Genomic DNA, 14,740 nt, shown 5'->3' with positions numbered 1-14,740 from the left:
AGGAAGAAATATTATATTATTTCTAAGTACTCTGAGCATGTTCTTCCGTTCTTGATAGCTATTCAGGTAGACTAGCCCTGTGTTCTTTTTCTAAAACAAAAATGAAAGGAAGAAACTCCTACTTAAAACAGCCACTCTGTCTTCTGTGCAAACTTGAAAGCTATTATGTATATAGTATATATGTTGCCTTCCCCAGCTAAAACAAGATCTAGCAACAGATGTGGAAATGCAGGAGAACTCTACTTTTTTTGTCTAGCACATGTGTCCATGGTCAAACTGTTACAACAGAGGTAGGCAAAGTCCTCTTTTCTTTGCCCTGAACATTATTACCACATTTCCTTTCTGTGTCATGGCAGGCATGACTACCTACCTACCTTTCTTTCTTTCTTTCTTTCTTTCTTTCTTTCTTTCTTTCTTTCTTTCTTCTTTCTTTCTTTCTTTCTTTCTTTCTTTCTTCTTTCCTTCTTTCCTTCTTTCCTTCTCTTTTTCCTTTTGATTACAACTCTAGCCAGTTCCCAGACCTGTCTTGGTAATATTTCCTAGCAAAGACTATATCCTTTGATAACTTCACAAACAAAATGGCTAACAACCTGTTTAAAGGAGCTGAATCAGTAAGATTCAGTGTATTAGAATTGTGGCTTATGGCAAGCGGATGGGCATTTGTGGCGTTCAAGCCTTGTGTTCTTATTTTGCTTATATTTATTTTACATTTATGGTGCTACCTTTCACCCAGGGCACTCCTCACTACATTATGACTTTTGAATATTTTAATTCCCCCTAGTTGGGTGCAACTGAAAAATGTATCCCACAGCCTATCAGGTGCTAGGTGTATCCACACCCTGGCTCAAGATTCTCAAGAACTGGGCACTGCATAAAGGCTCTTGCTTTTTACTATGGCCGAGGAGGCCTGGCTTGAGCTGCCACACATGTACTTAGTTGCACCAACATCAGGTGTCTTGGTTGTTCAGAAGCACCCCCACTCCTCACCCTCGTGTTCTTTAAAACTGATGGAAATCTTGGGCATTTGGGTGGCTCAGTCAGATAAGCATCTGACTCTTGATCTCAGCTCAGGTCTTTTACTTGGAGTCATGAGTTCTAGCCCCTCATGGAGCTCCACACTGTGCATGAAGCCTACCTAAAAACAAAAAACTGATAGAAATCCTAGTTATTATTTTTTTTACATATGTTTTTAGAACTTCTTAAATATTAACTAGATAAGCCTAATTGAAGATGTATTATTCAAGTATATGGTCTTAGTTTTGTGCTTTTTAAAATGAACTTTGAATGGATCATTTGGTGTCTTTTAGACACTCTGCCTTGGTGAGTCGTAGGACATCGCAGGATGTTGAAGGCCATAGTATTCTTTCATCTTTTACAAGTCATCCTTCGCTGAGGATGATTTTCCAACTCCGTAGTTACCAGAATCTTTGGATAGCTAAAATCTAGGTGTATAATATTGAGGGGTGTTTTCTTGTCTCTTCTCCCCAATCCCTCTCTGCTTCCTCAACAGAGACTTATTTTTGAAAAGGCCATTATTTTCTTGACTCTTGAATCTTAAAAATATAATCCGTCCCAAAGCACGTGCCCTCTGTAATTGGTCTTCTGGCATTCTTGAACAATGATGTTATGTGTGTCCAAAGAGGTTCTACTGCAAGTTATTCTCTGGATCATAGTGGCATAATGGGTGTGTTTAAAGTGTCTTTTAGTGGTTACTTTTATTGGCCAGCTACTTCACAAGCATGTCATTATAAGCAAGTGGCTTAGGGGCATATGGAAAGAGATAGCTAGTAGGAAACATCCCAGAATGTGACATAAATCATCAGCCTACTAGTTGTATCTCATGAGAGAGAATCCACACAAAACTAGACTATAAGGCATTATGTGGGCAGCAGCTGGTTTATGAATGGAAGTAGGGCCTTCACAGTGACCATTAGTCTGTTTCCTCTTTCATAGGCTAGATCTCAGTTTCTATTCAGAACCACCCATTATAATACAGGCGCATACAAATGATTTATCTGAGGGCATACAGACATACTTTGTTTTAGTAAAATTCCTTTGCAAAGCTTAAAAGGAACTTCTAGTGGCTAGCATTAGACCTATAATACTTTGTGGTGGGTCTAATTCCTATAAGTAGTAGAAAGGGATTGTTTTTCATTAAAAAACAATTCTGATTTAGGAAAGGATTTTCATAATGAGTGTTATGATCAACACCTGTAGATAGATCCAACTTTTTAAATCTCCAAAAAGTTTATTAGTTAGGGAAGGTCCAAATATATTTATATAGTTTACTTAAATATCCAAATATACTCAAATGATTTGTAGTTTTGAATCTAAAATGAACAGACCTTTTAAAAAACCTCTGTCACATGAATACACATGCACACACACACACAAAACCCATATATGTGCTTATTCTAACAAAACTAATTTCTTCTGGAACTCAGTAGAATTCTGAAATTTCTAAGTAGTAGTAGTAGTAGTAGAGAAATGGAGTGTTATATCTACTTTTATTTATAAATATATTTTTGAAAGAGAGAGAGAGAGTACATGATCCAGGTGGAAGAAGGAGAGAGAGAATCTTAAGAGGCTCCATGCCCAGTACAGAGCCTGACCTAGGGCTCAATTTCATGACCCTGAGATCATGACCTGAGCTGAAATTAAAGATCAGATGCTTAACCAACTGAGCCACCCAGGTGCCCTGAAAAATGGAGTGTTATATAAAAAAAAAAGAGTATTAGCTGGGATTTTGTTCCAATTCTGCTACCATCAACCAGTATGTGCTTGAGTAAATGACTTAAGCCTCCCCTGGCGTGTGTTCTCACTGGTAAAATGGGATACTAACACCTCTTTTATAGGGTGGCTAGCATTTAATAAGGTGATTTCAGTGCTAGCACATGGTAGGTATTTAATAAGCAGTCACTTGCATTTCCCTTACCATCTAAATTGTTCTGTGAATTTGGGAAGAAAGCAGCAAATGTTAATTCATAAATACCTTCCTTTTTTCACATTTGCTCTTTCTGAAGAATCATGGGAAGAACCAGAACTGTGTATTTGTTGAGACTGACTCATCAAAATCCTTTTCTGTTACTTGGAAAAAGAAAAGGCTGATCATAGTACTGTCACTCATCAGTCTTTCTCCTTTTTATAATCATTTATTTAGTAGAAAGGAATGTGCCCGATATGGTCAGGAAACAATGAATAAAAGCAGTTTCACTGGTCCCAAGTATTCATGTGAAGGATTGGCTCTGGATAACAGATCGCCTGCAAAATAGACTGAAGAATTCTGACTTTTTCTTCTATGTTGCCTGTGGCCCAAAAGATGGTGGGGCACTCTGGGACCAGAAGGGTAAATGAGGCATTCCTATGGGAAGCATGTCAGTTAGCTGCCCTCTTATATGGGGCAGGATGGTGCCGAGCCAGCAAGTGAAGGAACAGAGCACACGAAAGGGAGGAGGGCAAATGTGCTGGGAGCCAGTCTCAGGGGCAACAGAAAAGCATTGGAGAGATTCACGTGGACTTTTGTGGGGGAGGAGAGCCTTCCCTCTACCCACTTAAGTTCCATAGCTGGATCTGTGAAATAACCTCACAACGGTCAAATTAATAGAGCCAAAGGTATACAGATTTATTAACTTTTTAATATGTGCACAAGAGCATCTTAGTGAACAAAAAGTGAATACCCAAAAAAATGAGGAAGGGGAGGGACAGTGTTGGCTACTCAGGGCAGAGTCAGTCATTTTTTTAAAAAAGATTTTATTTATTTATTCATGAGAGACACAGAAGCAGAGACATAGGCAGAGGGAGAAGCAGGCTCCTTGCGGGGAGCCTGATACGGAACTTGATCCCAGGACCCCAGGATCACGCCCTGAGCTGAAGGCAGACGCTCAACCACTAAGCAACCTAGGTGCCCCAAGTCAATGATTTTTAGAAATGACAAATGGACCCTGGGAAGAATAGACTGGGGGCTGTGATAGCGTGCAATAAAATTTGTGTGGGTGTGATACCGACCTGCATGTGCATCTCCTTTGATAAGGGTCCATCTTCCCTGTTTGAGGAGACTCCACAGGAGGGAATTTATGACAACTGAGTTCCTTTTGGAAGAGCTGCCTTTAGGTGGATAAGGAAAATTGAGAGAAAGCCTCTCTGTGCATTTGCTATACTTCAAATGCCTCTAACTCCAAATAATCAACATACTGAAGTGGTACACTATGCGGTAGCCTGTCCTTGACTCCTTCACTGTCTCCTTTCTAAAGTTGAATGTGAAGTACCATTGAGGTGAAAGTAGAATTGAAACCTGAGAAGCATGAACCATGTCTGAAACATTAAAATACAATGGCAGCAGGTCCGGAAGGTATACCTGAGCAGCAGCGAGGTCCCGCCGGTTCAGTAACTTGATCCTCACCCGTCACATAGACATTAAGGAAACAGACTCCATATGAAGATCACACGTTGGGGCACAGCTGCATGATTGAAAGGCTAAAGGAAGATGCTCAACAAAGTAAACAGGACTATTTTGTGTCTGGAGATGGTGTGATGACCTTGGGAAAATAACATAATTTTTAAACAGCTGTGAAGACCCCATGGAGCTTACCATGAATTTGTAGTAGACTCAACCCATGAGCTTGTATACCTTTCTCTAGCATCCCTCCATGGTCTCTCGCAGGCATGGGAAGGCAGGGGAAGGAGAGGTGATCACGGGTCTGCAGTTGGCACCGTGGGTGTGGCAAAAGGAAGACAGTCTAGGTGACAGTCTACATGGAAGTAGCTGACTCCTCAAGTCCCATAGAGACAGGCAGTCAGCTGTTGCTGGGAGGGAGTGGATGAAAGGAGACCAGCATGCCCTAAGACAAACCAGCAGGTTCTCACAGTCTGCAAGGGACCAGGTCAGAGAAGTAACAAGAACTCATCACAGGAGATTAGCATCATATGTGTGTCACTGTGGCCAAGGCACAGATGAGAACACCTGTGGCCAGGTGAAGAGGCTGTGAGTTCAACATGTCAGATGAGCCATGCGTGTGGCTACTCCGGATAATGAGAGAAGATGGATGTGGAAAGGAAAATTTGGTGTTCTGAAGTCACTGGGGTATCAGCTATGTGTCAGGGGACAGTAATAAGCAGACAATGGCAGTCACATTTCCCTGTCTTGGGCCAATCTTCCTTCCCAAGGAGAGGCTGTGTTTTTGCTGTGTCTTGAATGAATGCACACAAAATAGAAATGTGGTAAAGAAGGCAAGGTCTGCTGCAAGGAGACACAACTTTTTATAAGAATTTCCATTGCATTCCTTCTCAGGAGGCATGGTGGGGGGGCTTCAAAGGCCCGTGAGGGTCAAATACAGGCTTTTAATTATTTTGTACTCTCAGTGGAATTTTCTTCATTGAGAATAAAAGGCTGTGCCAACATGAGAGTTATTAAAAATCATTTTGTGGAAAATATTGCCTGCACAAAAAGGAATTAAGCCCACAGTTCATTGCATTATGTTTGTCTAACAGTATAGTAGAAATTTCTTTTCAAGGTTTTCTGGATGTGCTTTTATGACCCACAAATTACGTGTGTTACAAATGATCATGTGGCTTTCTTAAATAATGAAGAATTATATGGCAATTTAAAATATGCCATTTTATTTTGTTAAAGATTTTGTGAACACTGATTTTGACATGCCATTTTCTACCTTGGGTTTCATACCAAGCAAATACAAGAGATTAAAATCTAGAATAGGATGGAGGGAATTTTAAGAAATAATTGCAAAGAAGGGCTGTTGCTCTGGATAGATAAGTGATGTGGGGACCTCTGGTGGCTTAGTTTATTTTTCCATCTTATTTTTTTTTTTTTTTTATTGGTGTTCAATTTACTAACATACAGAATAACACCCAGTGCCCGTCACCCATTCACTCCCACCCCCCGCCCTCCTCCCCTTCTACCACCCCTAGTTCGTTTCCCAGAGTTAGCAGTCTTTACGTTCTGTCTCCCTTTCTGATATTTCCCACACATTTCTTCTCCCTTCCCTTATTTTCCCTTTCACTATTATTTATATTCCCCAAATGAATGAGAACATATAATGTTTGTCCTTCTCCGACTGACTTACTTCACTCAGCATAATACCCTCCAGTTCCATCCACGTTGAAGCAAATGGTGGGTATTTGTCATTTCTAATAGCTGAGTAATATTCCATTGTATACATAAACCACATCTTCTTTATCCATTCATCTTTCGTTGGACACCGAGGCTCCTTCCACAGTTTGGCTATAGTGGCCATTGCTGCTAGAAACATCGGGGTGCAGGAGAGCCCCGTCCCGGAGACGCAGGAGCTGCACCGACCTTCCCGGGCGGAAAGGGGCTCGCGGGGAGTTGGAGCAGGAACCAGGAGGGTGAGGATGCCCTCGGGCTCCCGAGGACAGTAACAGCAACTGCGCACCCAGGAGAGTGCGCCGAGCTCCCTAAGGGCTGCAGCGCGCACGGCGGGACCGGCGGGACCCGGAGTATTTTTCCATCTTAAAGAATAACGATACTAAGTAAAAGCTAGACGCAGAATCCCCATTGGAGAGGGCCTTGGAGATCATCGAGTCCAACTTTTTCATTTGACAAGAGAGGGGACTAAGTCCCACTGAGGCCAAATGACTTCGCGGCAAAGCCAAGGCCACAACCAGGTTGAGGGCTCTTTCTGCAACCTGCCACTGCTCCCCTGAGAGAGAATGTTAATGACAATGCGTATCACACAGCACGCTCTCCTCTGATTCCTCTCCGTGTTATCCTAAAATGCCGCTTGCACCCTTGCTGTCCTCTGCATCCTCACACCCTCTCTTCAGGGTCTTACCTTCTCTCACAGGGTGATTGTGGTAACCTCCAGGGCTGCTCCTTGCTCTCAGCCTTTTCCTCTTTGGTTAAGCTATTCCCTACCACCGAGGTTTCCACTCAAAAGCTTGGACTTGGTTACAATGCTCCCTTGCTCAGACTTCATCTCTATATCCCCTTGCCCAAAGGCTTCTTAACATGGTTAACGAGATTTGAAAACAGGTCCACATGGGGGCTCCCGAGGGCAGGGGCTCCTTTGTCATGTGCCTGGCATTCAGTAGGTGTATAAGCAACACTCATTGAATGTAAGTGAATTCAATGAATGAATTCATTGAGTACGTGAATATTTGAGTATGTCATTAATCTTTGTGAACCCCAGTCCTAATGACTAAAATTGGGAGAATTGGTGAAATGAAATAATGCATATAAAGCACCTAGCATGGTGCCTGGTTCATAGTTAAAATTCAATGAATAGTAGCTATTGGCAAGATCATGTTTATCCTTAAAAAGCCAAGACCAAGTATTAGCTCTTCTATAAAGCCTCTTTGGCTGCTTTTCCCTGCCCCCTGGCCAAATTAATCATTTCTTCTCCCTCACTCTCATACTCTAGGAAGGATGATTTAGTGGGGAAAACAAGGGTTTTAGAATCTGACAGAACTTGGGCTGAGTCCTGGTCATGTGACCTGTATGACTCTAAGCTAACCTAATGAAGCTTGTAAGCCCTGTCATTGAGGGCAATGATACTTAGCACATGCTGTGTTGGTCTATCCTATTAAAATAGGGATCTTTTTTGGAGCAGAAATAGAGCCCTGCTAATCTGGATGTGGTATGTAGTAGGTGCTCAAAACTATGTAATGACTTAAATATAGCACCAAAAATCTCATTAGTGTTCAAAAACTATAAATAAAACCAGGACAGCACAAATGAGGCACCACCGAACAGCAAAGGGGGGAGGGGGGAGAACAGTAAAATTTAAAATAATAAAGGAAAACACAGTCTTCTTCAGCAAAAGCCAAACAGCCAACACTAAGAGTTAAAAGAAAGCCAGAAAAATGACAAAACGTGACATTTGAACAAATGATAAAAATGCAGCTGATACAGGAGCGGGAAGAGAAGATAAACTATAAAAGACCAGTTACTACTGATGCTAACATTTTCACACAAAGCATCGTAAGCCATAGGAAATGCAGCATGGAGAATAAGATCTCTGTACCTATAGCTCTACAGCTTCCAGAATTCTGAGCCCTGGCTCAGTTCATCCTCATCACAACCAGGGGATTGGGTGATGGTAGGCCTCTTGTCAGAGTCCGGGTGACAGGGAATAAAACTTGAGGCTTATACTAGTGAACACACAGGAAGACTCAGGGCTTGGTTGCAGATCGCTGTGTTCCTTCCACTATAGCATGTAACCTAGTGCTGGAAGGTGGTGGGGGATTTAATATAAAGAGATAGTTTAGGGCAGCCCCGGTGGCGCAGCGATTTAGCGCTGCCTGCAGCCCAGGGTGTGATCCTGGAGACCCAGGATCGAGTCCCACGTGGGGCTTCCTGCATGGAGCCTGCTTCTTCCTCTGCCTGTGTCTCTGCCTCTCTCTCTGTGTCTCTCATGAATAAATAAATAAAATCTTAAAAAAAAGATAGATAGTTTATAAATTAATGTATGTAGCATTTCGTGTCTTAGGCCTAGCTGTTGTAATGGAAAGGTATATTTGTCTTTCAGTTCATGCCTGTTCAAGTACCAAATGATGAAGAAAAAAACGACCCCATCCTTTTTGCTGGTAGAGTCCGAAATTTAATGGCAGAGTAAGTATCTCTATGTGATCACACTCAGTAAATAGTTTTTAAATGGATTGGTCAATGACATTTCTCATAGTTTTGGAATTTAGGCGTTTTTGTTTTTGTTTTTTTCATTCTGAGGTCCTCGTTCCCTAACTCCTTTTGGTAAGTAAAATGATGTGCCTGGAAATGTGGTCAGTAAAACAATCTATAAATATTTTCCCCAGATGCAGCCCTAAACTAATGGAAATATGTTTTTGCCAGATGGGGAGCAGAGAGGATTCAATAAGCAGAAGAGACCAGCCAGCCAGCGGATTCCACAGGGTGGATTCTCCTAAGCTGGCCTGTCGCTGTCAGACAAAGCCTTGTGATGCTCTAAGTTATTCGTGGCTCACCTTCTGTGCCCCAGCCTCCATAGAGCTGCCAAGGCTGGTTGTTTCAAAGGCATTGATGATTATAGTCACAAAAAGGAGAAGTTTGCAAGAGAATGCAAGATGTACATCTCGTTAAGGGATGGCTGTAAATTTAGAATTTGTAAATCACAAACATAAGGCAGATATTTTCCTGTGCTTAAGAAAGTTTTAACTGGCCATTACTCTGATTGGATAAATGAAAGAATGTGTGTTGTGCTGTCCTACCACCGAGGCAGCCCTAGAGCCTTCCTAGTATGTACTCCACACCAGGCACCACCCTCCTGTGTCGTTCTGGTAATGGGCTTGGTGCTGATAGGCCAGCAACATGTATTCCTAGCAAAAATTCAGATGAGAAATCTGAATCCAGCTTCATAGCTGAATTTAGTATTAGAAGCAAGATTATATATACATACATTTATATTTCACAGCAGAATAACTTTATTTTCACAACAGAACAAAAGTTCAAAAAATCTTTTACTATGTGTATGTACACGTACTTGATTTTCCCAGTTTCTAGACTGGCTACAGAATTTGCTCTGAGGTAGTTTTCTTCCCTTTCTCCTTCTGTTTTCATACCAGAAGCTAGAAACTCATATAAATTTTAGGAACTGAGGGAATTTATACCAGATAGTTGACTTCCCAAAATGTGCCTAAAAGCAGAGCAGGGGTTTGATGAGGCAGACTTTATCTGAATTTGGAGGCATGGAGGTATTAGGGCCTTGGATAAAGAGTAAGAAAGACTCTATTGGCCGCCTAACCATGGACAAGTCCCTCTGAGGCTCCTTCTCCTAGTGTGTAAAGTCGTAGTTACCATCCTCGCCTTGCCTTTCTCATGGTTTTGGTGATCATGAGTCTCACAGAGGAAAGAATATGACAGGAGCATTTGAAAGTGGTAAAGACTCAAGCTGGTGGTGTTACTGTGACTTATAATGAATATATACCAAGTACCATGCCAGGCCGATTTACTCGGGTTATCTGACATAATCTACACAGCAATTCTTGGAGCCAAGCAAGGAAACTGAGACTCAGAGGAAGTCATTTGCCCAAGATCATGGCAGGTAGTGATGGTCTGGGCTGGCACTCAAATCCACCTGAGTCCTAGCTCTTGATGGGCATGTTCTACTATTCTCTATCATAAATAATAAATTCCTGAAATATTTAAAAATTTTATTTTCCAAATGAAAATATTCTTACATTAAAATATTTGTTACTCAAAAATAGCCTCGCTGTAGATAGGAAAAAAATGTTTTATTCTCATCACATCCACTGAAAATATAATATTCTCAGCCAGAATTCAACAAAATCCGATACAGTTGAAGATAGAACTATGATTCTCACTGAATACCTGTGAATAAAAGTTTTGTGAAGAAGAATCTTTAAGAAATTATTTTATGTACTACACAGGCTTTTTTTCTTAGTACTCAGTGGTTTTTCAAGTTGTTACTGATAATGTATTTTTGTCAAGTCTAGTTCATTACTAGACCTCTGAGCAGGAGGGAGCCAGTAGACATCATGCACTCCTTTGAGGATGGAGGATGTTTAGATTTGGAAGAAATAATGAGCTTATTCTCTGTTCTCTTTAGTATTTTCAGAAGATTGTTAGCAAGAAGTGATAGCCAGTTTTGAGAGATGAAAAACATAGATAGCTAGCCATTTGGATTATTCCCTTACATGATGAATAGATGCCATTTATCTGTTCAAATGGCACTTCCACAGGCCTCTTTAGTTTGTCTTTACAATAAAGAATGCTGTGTAGTAAATAATTATTCCTATGTACAGACAGCAGTGAGCCTTAGTTAAGAGCTGAAAGGTCCGTGGTTGGGAAGAAACTCCAGTGGAATGAAATACAAATATACTGCTTTCCTGGAGATTGGAGTCAGCTAGTATCACTGTCACAGTTAAAACACAAAACAAAATGACCACCTGACCAAAGCACGCAGACATAAGGGGATTAACTCAACCACAGGAAGTCTGTGCAGAGGAGAAATATGTCTCTTTGGCAATAATAAGCCAAAGCTACTGGTTTAAAAAGTAGTAAATACTTTCCCATTTACTGTTGTTTGTTGACCAGTTGAGACCTGATGAAAAATTCATTACCTTTAAAAAAATTGGAATTTGTTTGCTTTCAAATGCCTTTAGAACTTTGGGAATTCCAGTAACAGATCATACCTATGAAGACTGCAGATTGATGATTTCAGCAGGACAGCTAACATTGCCTATGGAAGCTGGGTTGGTGGAATTTACCAAAATTAGCCGGAAATTGAAGTAAGTGTATTTTTAAATTGCTCCACTTTTAGTAAGACGTCCCAAAGAGATCTAAAATACTGTATGTTTATTTTCTCTGGTTTCATTAATGCTCAGCTCTAGAATCTACATGGTGTCTATTAAGGAAGCCAGAGTTGTGAATTTATCTCACATTTAGTTTATCTAGTTGTGTTTTTTCAAGATTGTCAAGTCAGAAGCAAGTGTATTGGTCACAGGAGGAGCCTGAGAGACAGTAAATGTGGAGCAGCACAGAGCTTTCAGAGCAGTTAGTGTTCCTGCTGTCCTCTTGCAAGAAGGATCGCATGATTTGATGGTACCGGCATGTGGTAGTCAGACCTTCTCATGTGAAATATGAATTGACTTGTAGAGAAGCAATTCTGACCATCCACTGAATTTTAAATGCTTACCCTAGGTCTCCTTTTTCTTCTGGGTGCATAGATTTTTTTTAAGGCAAAAACACTCCTTTGTGCTTTTATGAACAATCGCTTTGAACCATCTGCTATGAAAGGTATAACCTTCGATTCCCTTCTTATTACCATTCATTCTCTTTTCAGCCCCATTGGGGATTTGCAGAATGTATTGATTTAGTAGGCTTTGGCATCCTCCATAGGAGAAAGCTGCACAACTAGTTATTGTACTAAAGGTCAATATTTAAAGATAATATTTTGATAACTGATAAAGCAAATATGATTCATATCTTCTAATTAAATGTGTTTTGATATTATGTTCATAATATTCATATAAATTTGAAAAGTTTGGATAGTTACTGAAATTGGATACAGAAGAAAGCAGTATGTGTTAGGTCACCTGTTTAATTGTATAAAACAAAGACAGGATATGATATGAGCTATGGTACATTTCGGGTGTTTTGGTGTCTCAGTGTTTTATAATATTTATAATATTGGAAGAAGTGTGTATTGCCTACTGAATCTCCCTGTCACAACATTTTGTGCAATGTTAGTTCATTATCAGCCTGAAAGCTCCTTTGAAAGCAAGAATTGCATATTTTTTTCACAACCCAATTAGTACTATTGACTTACTAAGTAAGATTTAGATTAAAATATGATTTCTTATTTTCTTTTCATGAATCATTTCTTATTCTATCACATTGCTCTTCTTCTCAACTACTTTTCTCTCCCTCAGGAATTTGGGAAAATTAGTCTTACTAATAGACTTTAAAAAACTCAGAAGCCTATATACATGTTCCATAAGTACTCTAAAATACTCATTTTATTCTCATTTTCAAATGTAACACTTAAAATATTGTTTCCTCAGACAAATGAATAAAACACCATTCATAAAACGTCCGTGTAGATTTTAAAGGTTTAACAACACATATTTATGATTCTTTGTTGGTTCAGGTTAGATTGGGATGGTATTCGTAAGCATTTGGATGAATATGCAACAATTGCAAGTTCTTCAAAAGGAGGAAGAATCGGAATTGAAGAATTTGCAGAGTATTTGAAGCTGCCTGTTTCAGATGTCTTGAGACAACTCTTTGCACTCTTTGACAGGGTATGTTAAAACGTCTTTAACACACCAACATCTTTACTCTGCTGGTCTCTACAGAGCATAAATCAGTATGGCATTAGAAAAACTTGGCAGGTAACTATTAGAAGAAGCAAGACAGAGCCCATGGTTTAATTTCATGATTTTGTTTTTTCCCCTTAAGTAGTAGTAGTAGTAGTAGTAATGTAATTGTGTATGTGTGCATGCGTGCACCTGTGTGTATTACAACAGTTATGAAGGTATCTACTTATTTTAAACACTAGGTCAGAAATAAATATTGTAGCCATAAAACCATGTTTGTAATATAGAATTGGAAAGGTTGCCATAACTATCAAGAATCTAAATCTTTATGTCAAAATTCAATCAGTGATGACAAGGGTGGTACTATTCTATCCTGAAGAGTTCACAACTTCCCCCAAAATGTATGAGAACCAAGTAGGTTGTATTTTCAAGTAACATTTTAAGACAAAGATTCCAGTTAAAGCTTGGCTGTTGGCCATTCTATTGGATTTTCTGCTTATGAACATGTAAGTACAGGCAGTTAGATAACTGAATTGTCAGGAAGTTCCCATAGGAAAAATATACCAAGATTTCAGATTCTCAATTTTAATGTGTTTTTTAACATATAACGTTGACAGTAAAGTTTACTCTTTTGGTTACAGTTTTACGAGTAATAATGCATTGAGGGTTAGAACTACCACTCCATTCAGGACACATAACAGTTGCAAAATAGCATCCCCTTTAACCATCCCTTGCCTTGCAAGTCCTTGCAAGCCATCCCTTGCGAGTCAAATACTTGTCCTACCCTTAACCCCCAGCAATCACTCCATCTCTATGCCCTTGCCATATAAATAGAATCAACTATTTGATTTTGAGTTTGGCTTCTTTCACTTGGCAAAATGCATCTGAGATTCAGCCATGTCGTTGCATGTATCAATAATAGTTTCCCCTTTTCTTACTGAGTGGTATTCCATTGTATGGACGCACCATTCTTGGTGTATATCCATTCCCCAATTAAGGAGCATTTTGACTTGTTTACAATTTGGGGCAATTATGAATACAAACTATGAATATTCCTGTGTTGGTTTTTGTGTAAATCTAGGCTTTTATTTCACTCAAGTACATACTTAGGATTGTGCTCTTGTTATTTTCTTATCTGAGAATGACTTTATTTCGCATTCATTCCTAGGATATATCGTTGTGAATAGAAGAGAGTTGAGGGTTCTTCCTTTCAACAATTTAATAATGAAGTCATCCATGATTATCCTGCTTTACTGATTGTTCTTTCATTTTGGCTCTCCTCACCAATTCTCCTGCTCTGGTATTTTGTCCAGAGATAGTTGCTTTTCATATTTCGATTAGAGTTTCTAATTTGTACTCATAAGGAGAGATGGGCTCGATTGGGCTTATTCTATCCTGGCTGGCTCCAGAAGTCCCGGTTCTCTGTTGACCACTGGGAAAAGATGTTTTTCAAAGAAATTATAGCTTGATGACAGAAACCAAGACAGGGCTTCTTTTTCTCTTTACCCAGAGCACTCTGATGTTCCTAATGACTCATTCTGTGATCTTTAAGATGAACCATCCTTTAACCTGATGCAGTAAAACAACCTTCTTCTCTCTGTAGTACCCAGTCCCCTTTCCTTGGCTTGCTTGCAGTGTACAGATCATCTTCCTTTGTCTGTGAAATGATCACGTGTTGTGTCACTGCAGTCATACTACTAGAAAATGTAATGAAGACTTAGGAGAAAGGAGAAGTAAATTATTGGCTGTAACTGTGCAAGTTGGGAAAACAGAAGAGCTTCTTACTTGTACTATTAACAATCTCTCTGTGAGATTTATGTACCATCTCCCTCTTTGGCTCTAGGAACCAGGCAAGTAGTTTTAAATGAAACTTCTATGAATAGGAACGTGGTGACAGGAAGGAATATGGCAGGAATATACAATTAAGGAAAGGAGATGGGAAAATGGGGAGTGACATGGAATGGGAACCAAG

The 14,740-nt window shown here is 39.9% G+C and overlaps 1 protein-coding gene across 3 annotated transcripts in view; it reads left to right on the top strand.

The window, feature by feature from the left end:
* The window catches only part of LPCAT2 (lysophosphatidylcholine acyltransferase 2), a 68,477-nt gene that overhangs the window by 27,328 nt on the left and 26,409 nt on the right, over positions 1–14,740 (top strand). For all 3 annotated transcript variants that reach the window (XM_025447065.3, XM_049104283.1, XM_025447064.3), the window contains 3 exons: positions 8,505–8,587; positions 11,113–11,238; positions 12,600–12,753. In XM_025447065.3, coding sequence (XP_025302850.1) covers positions 8,505–8,587; positions 11,113–11,238; positions 12,600–12,753 — 363 coding nt within the window. The remainder of the gene's footprint in view (positions 1–8,504; positions 8,588–11,112; positions 11,239–12,599; positions 12,754–14,740) is intronic.

Source organism: Canis lupus, chromosome 2, assembly GCF_003254725.2.
Source record: "Canis lupus dingo isolate Sandy chromosome 2, ASM325472v2, whole genome shotgun sequence".
NCBI lineage: Eukaryota > Metazoa > Chordata > Mammalia > Carnivora > Canidae > Canis > Canis lupus.
The sequence above is the reverse complement of the archived record's forward strand: the minus strand, read 5'-3'. Positions and strand labels throughout refer to the sequence as shown.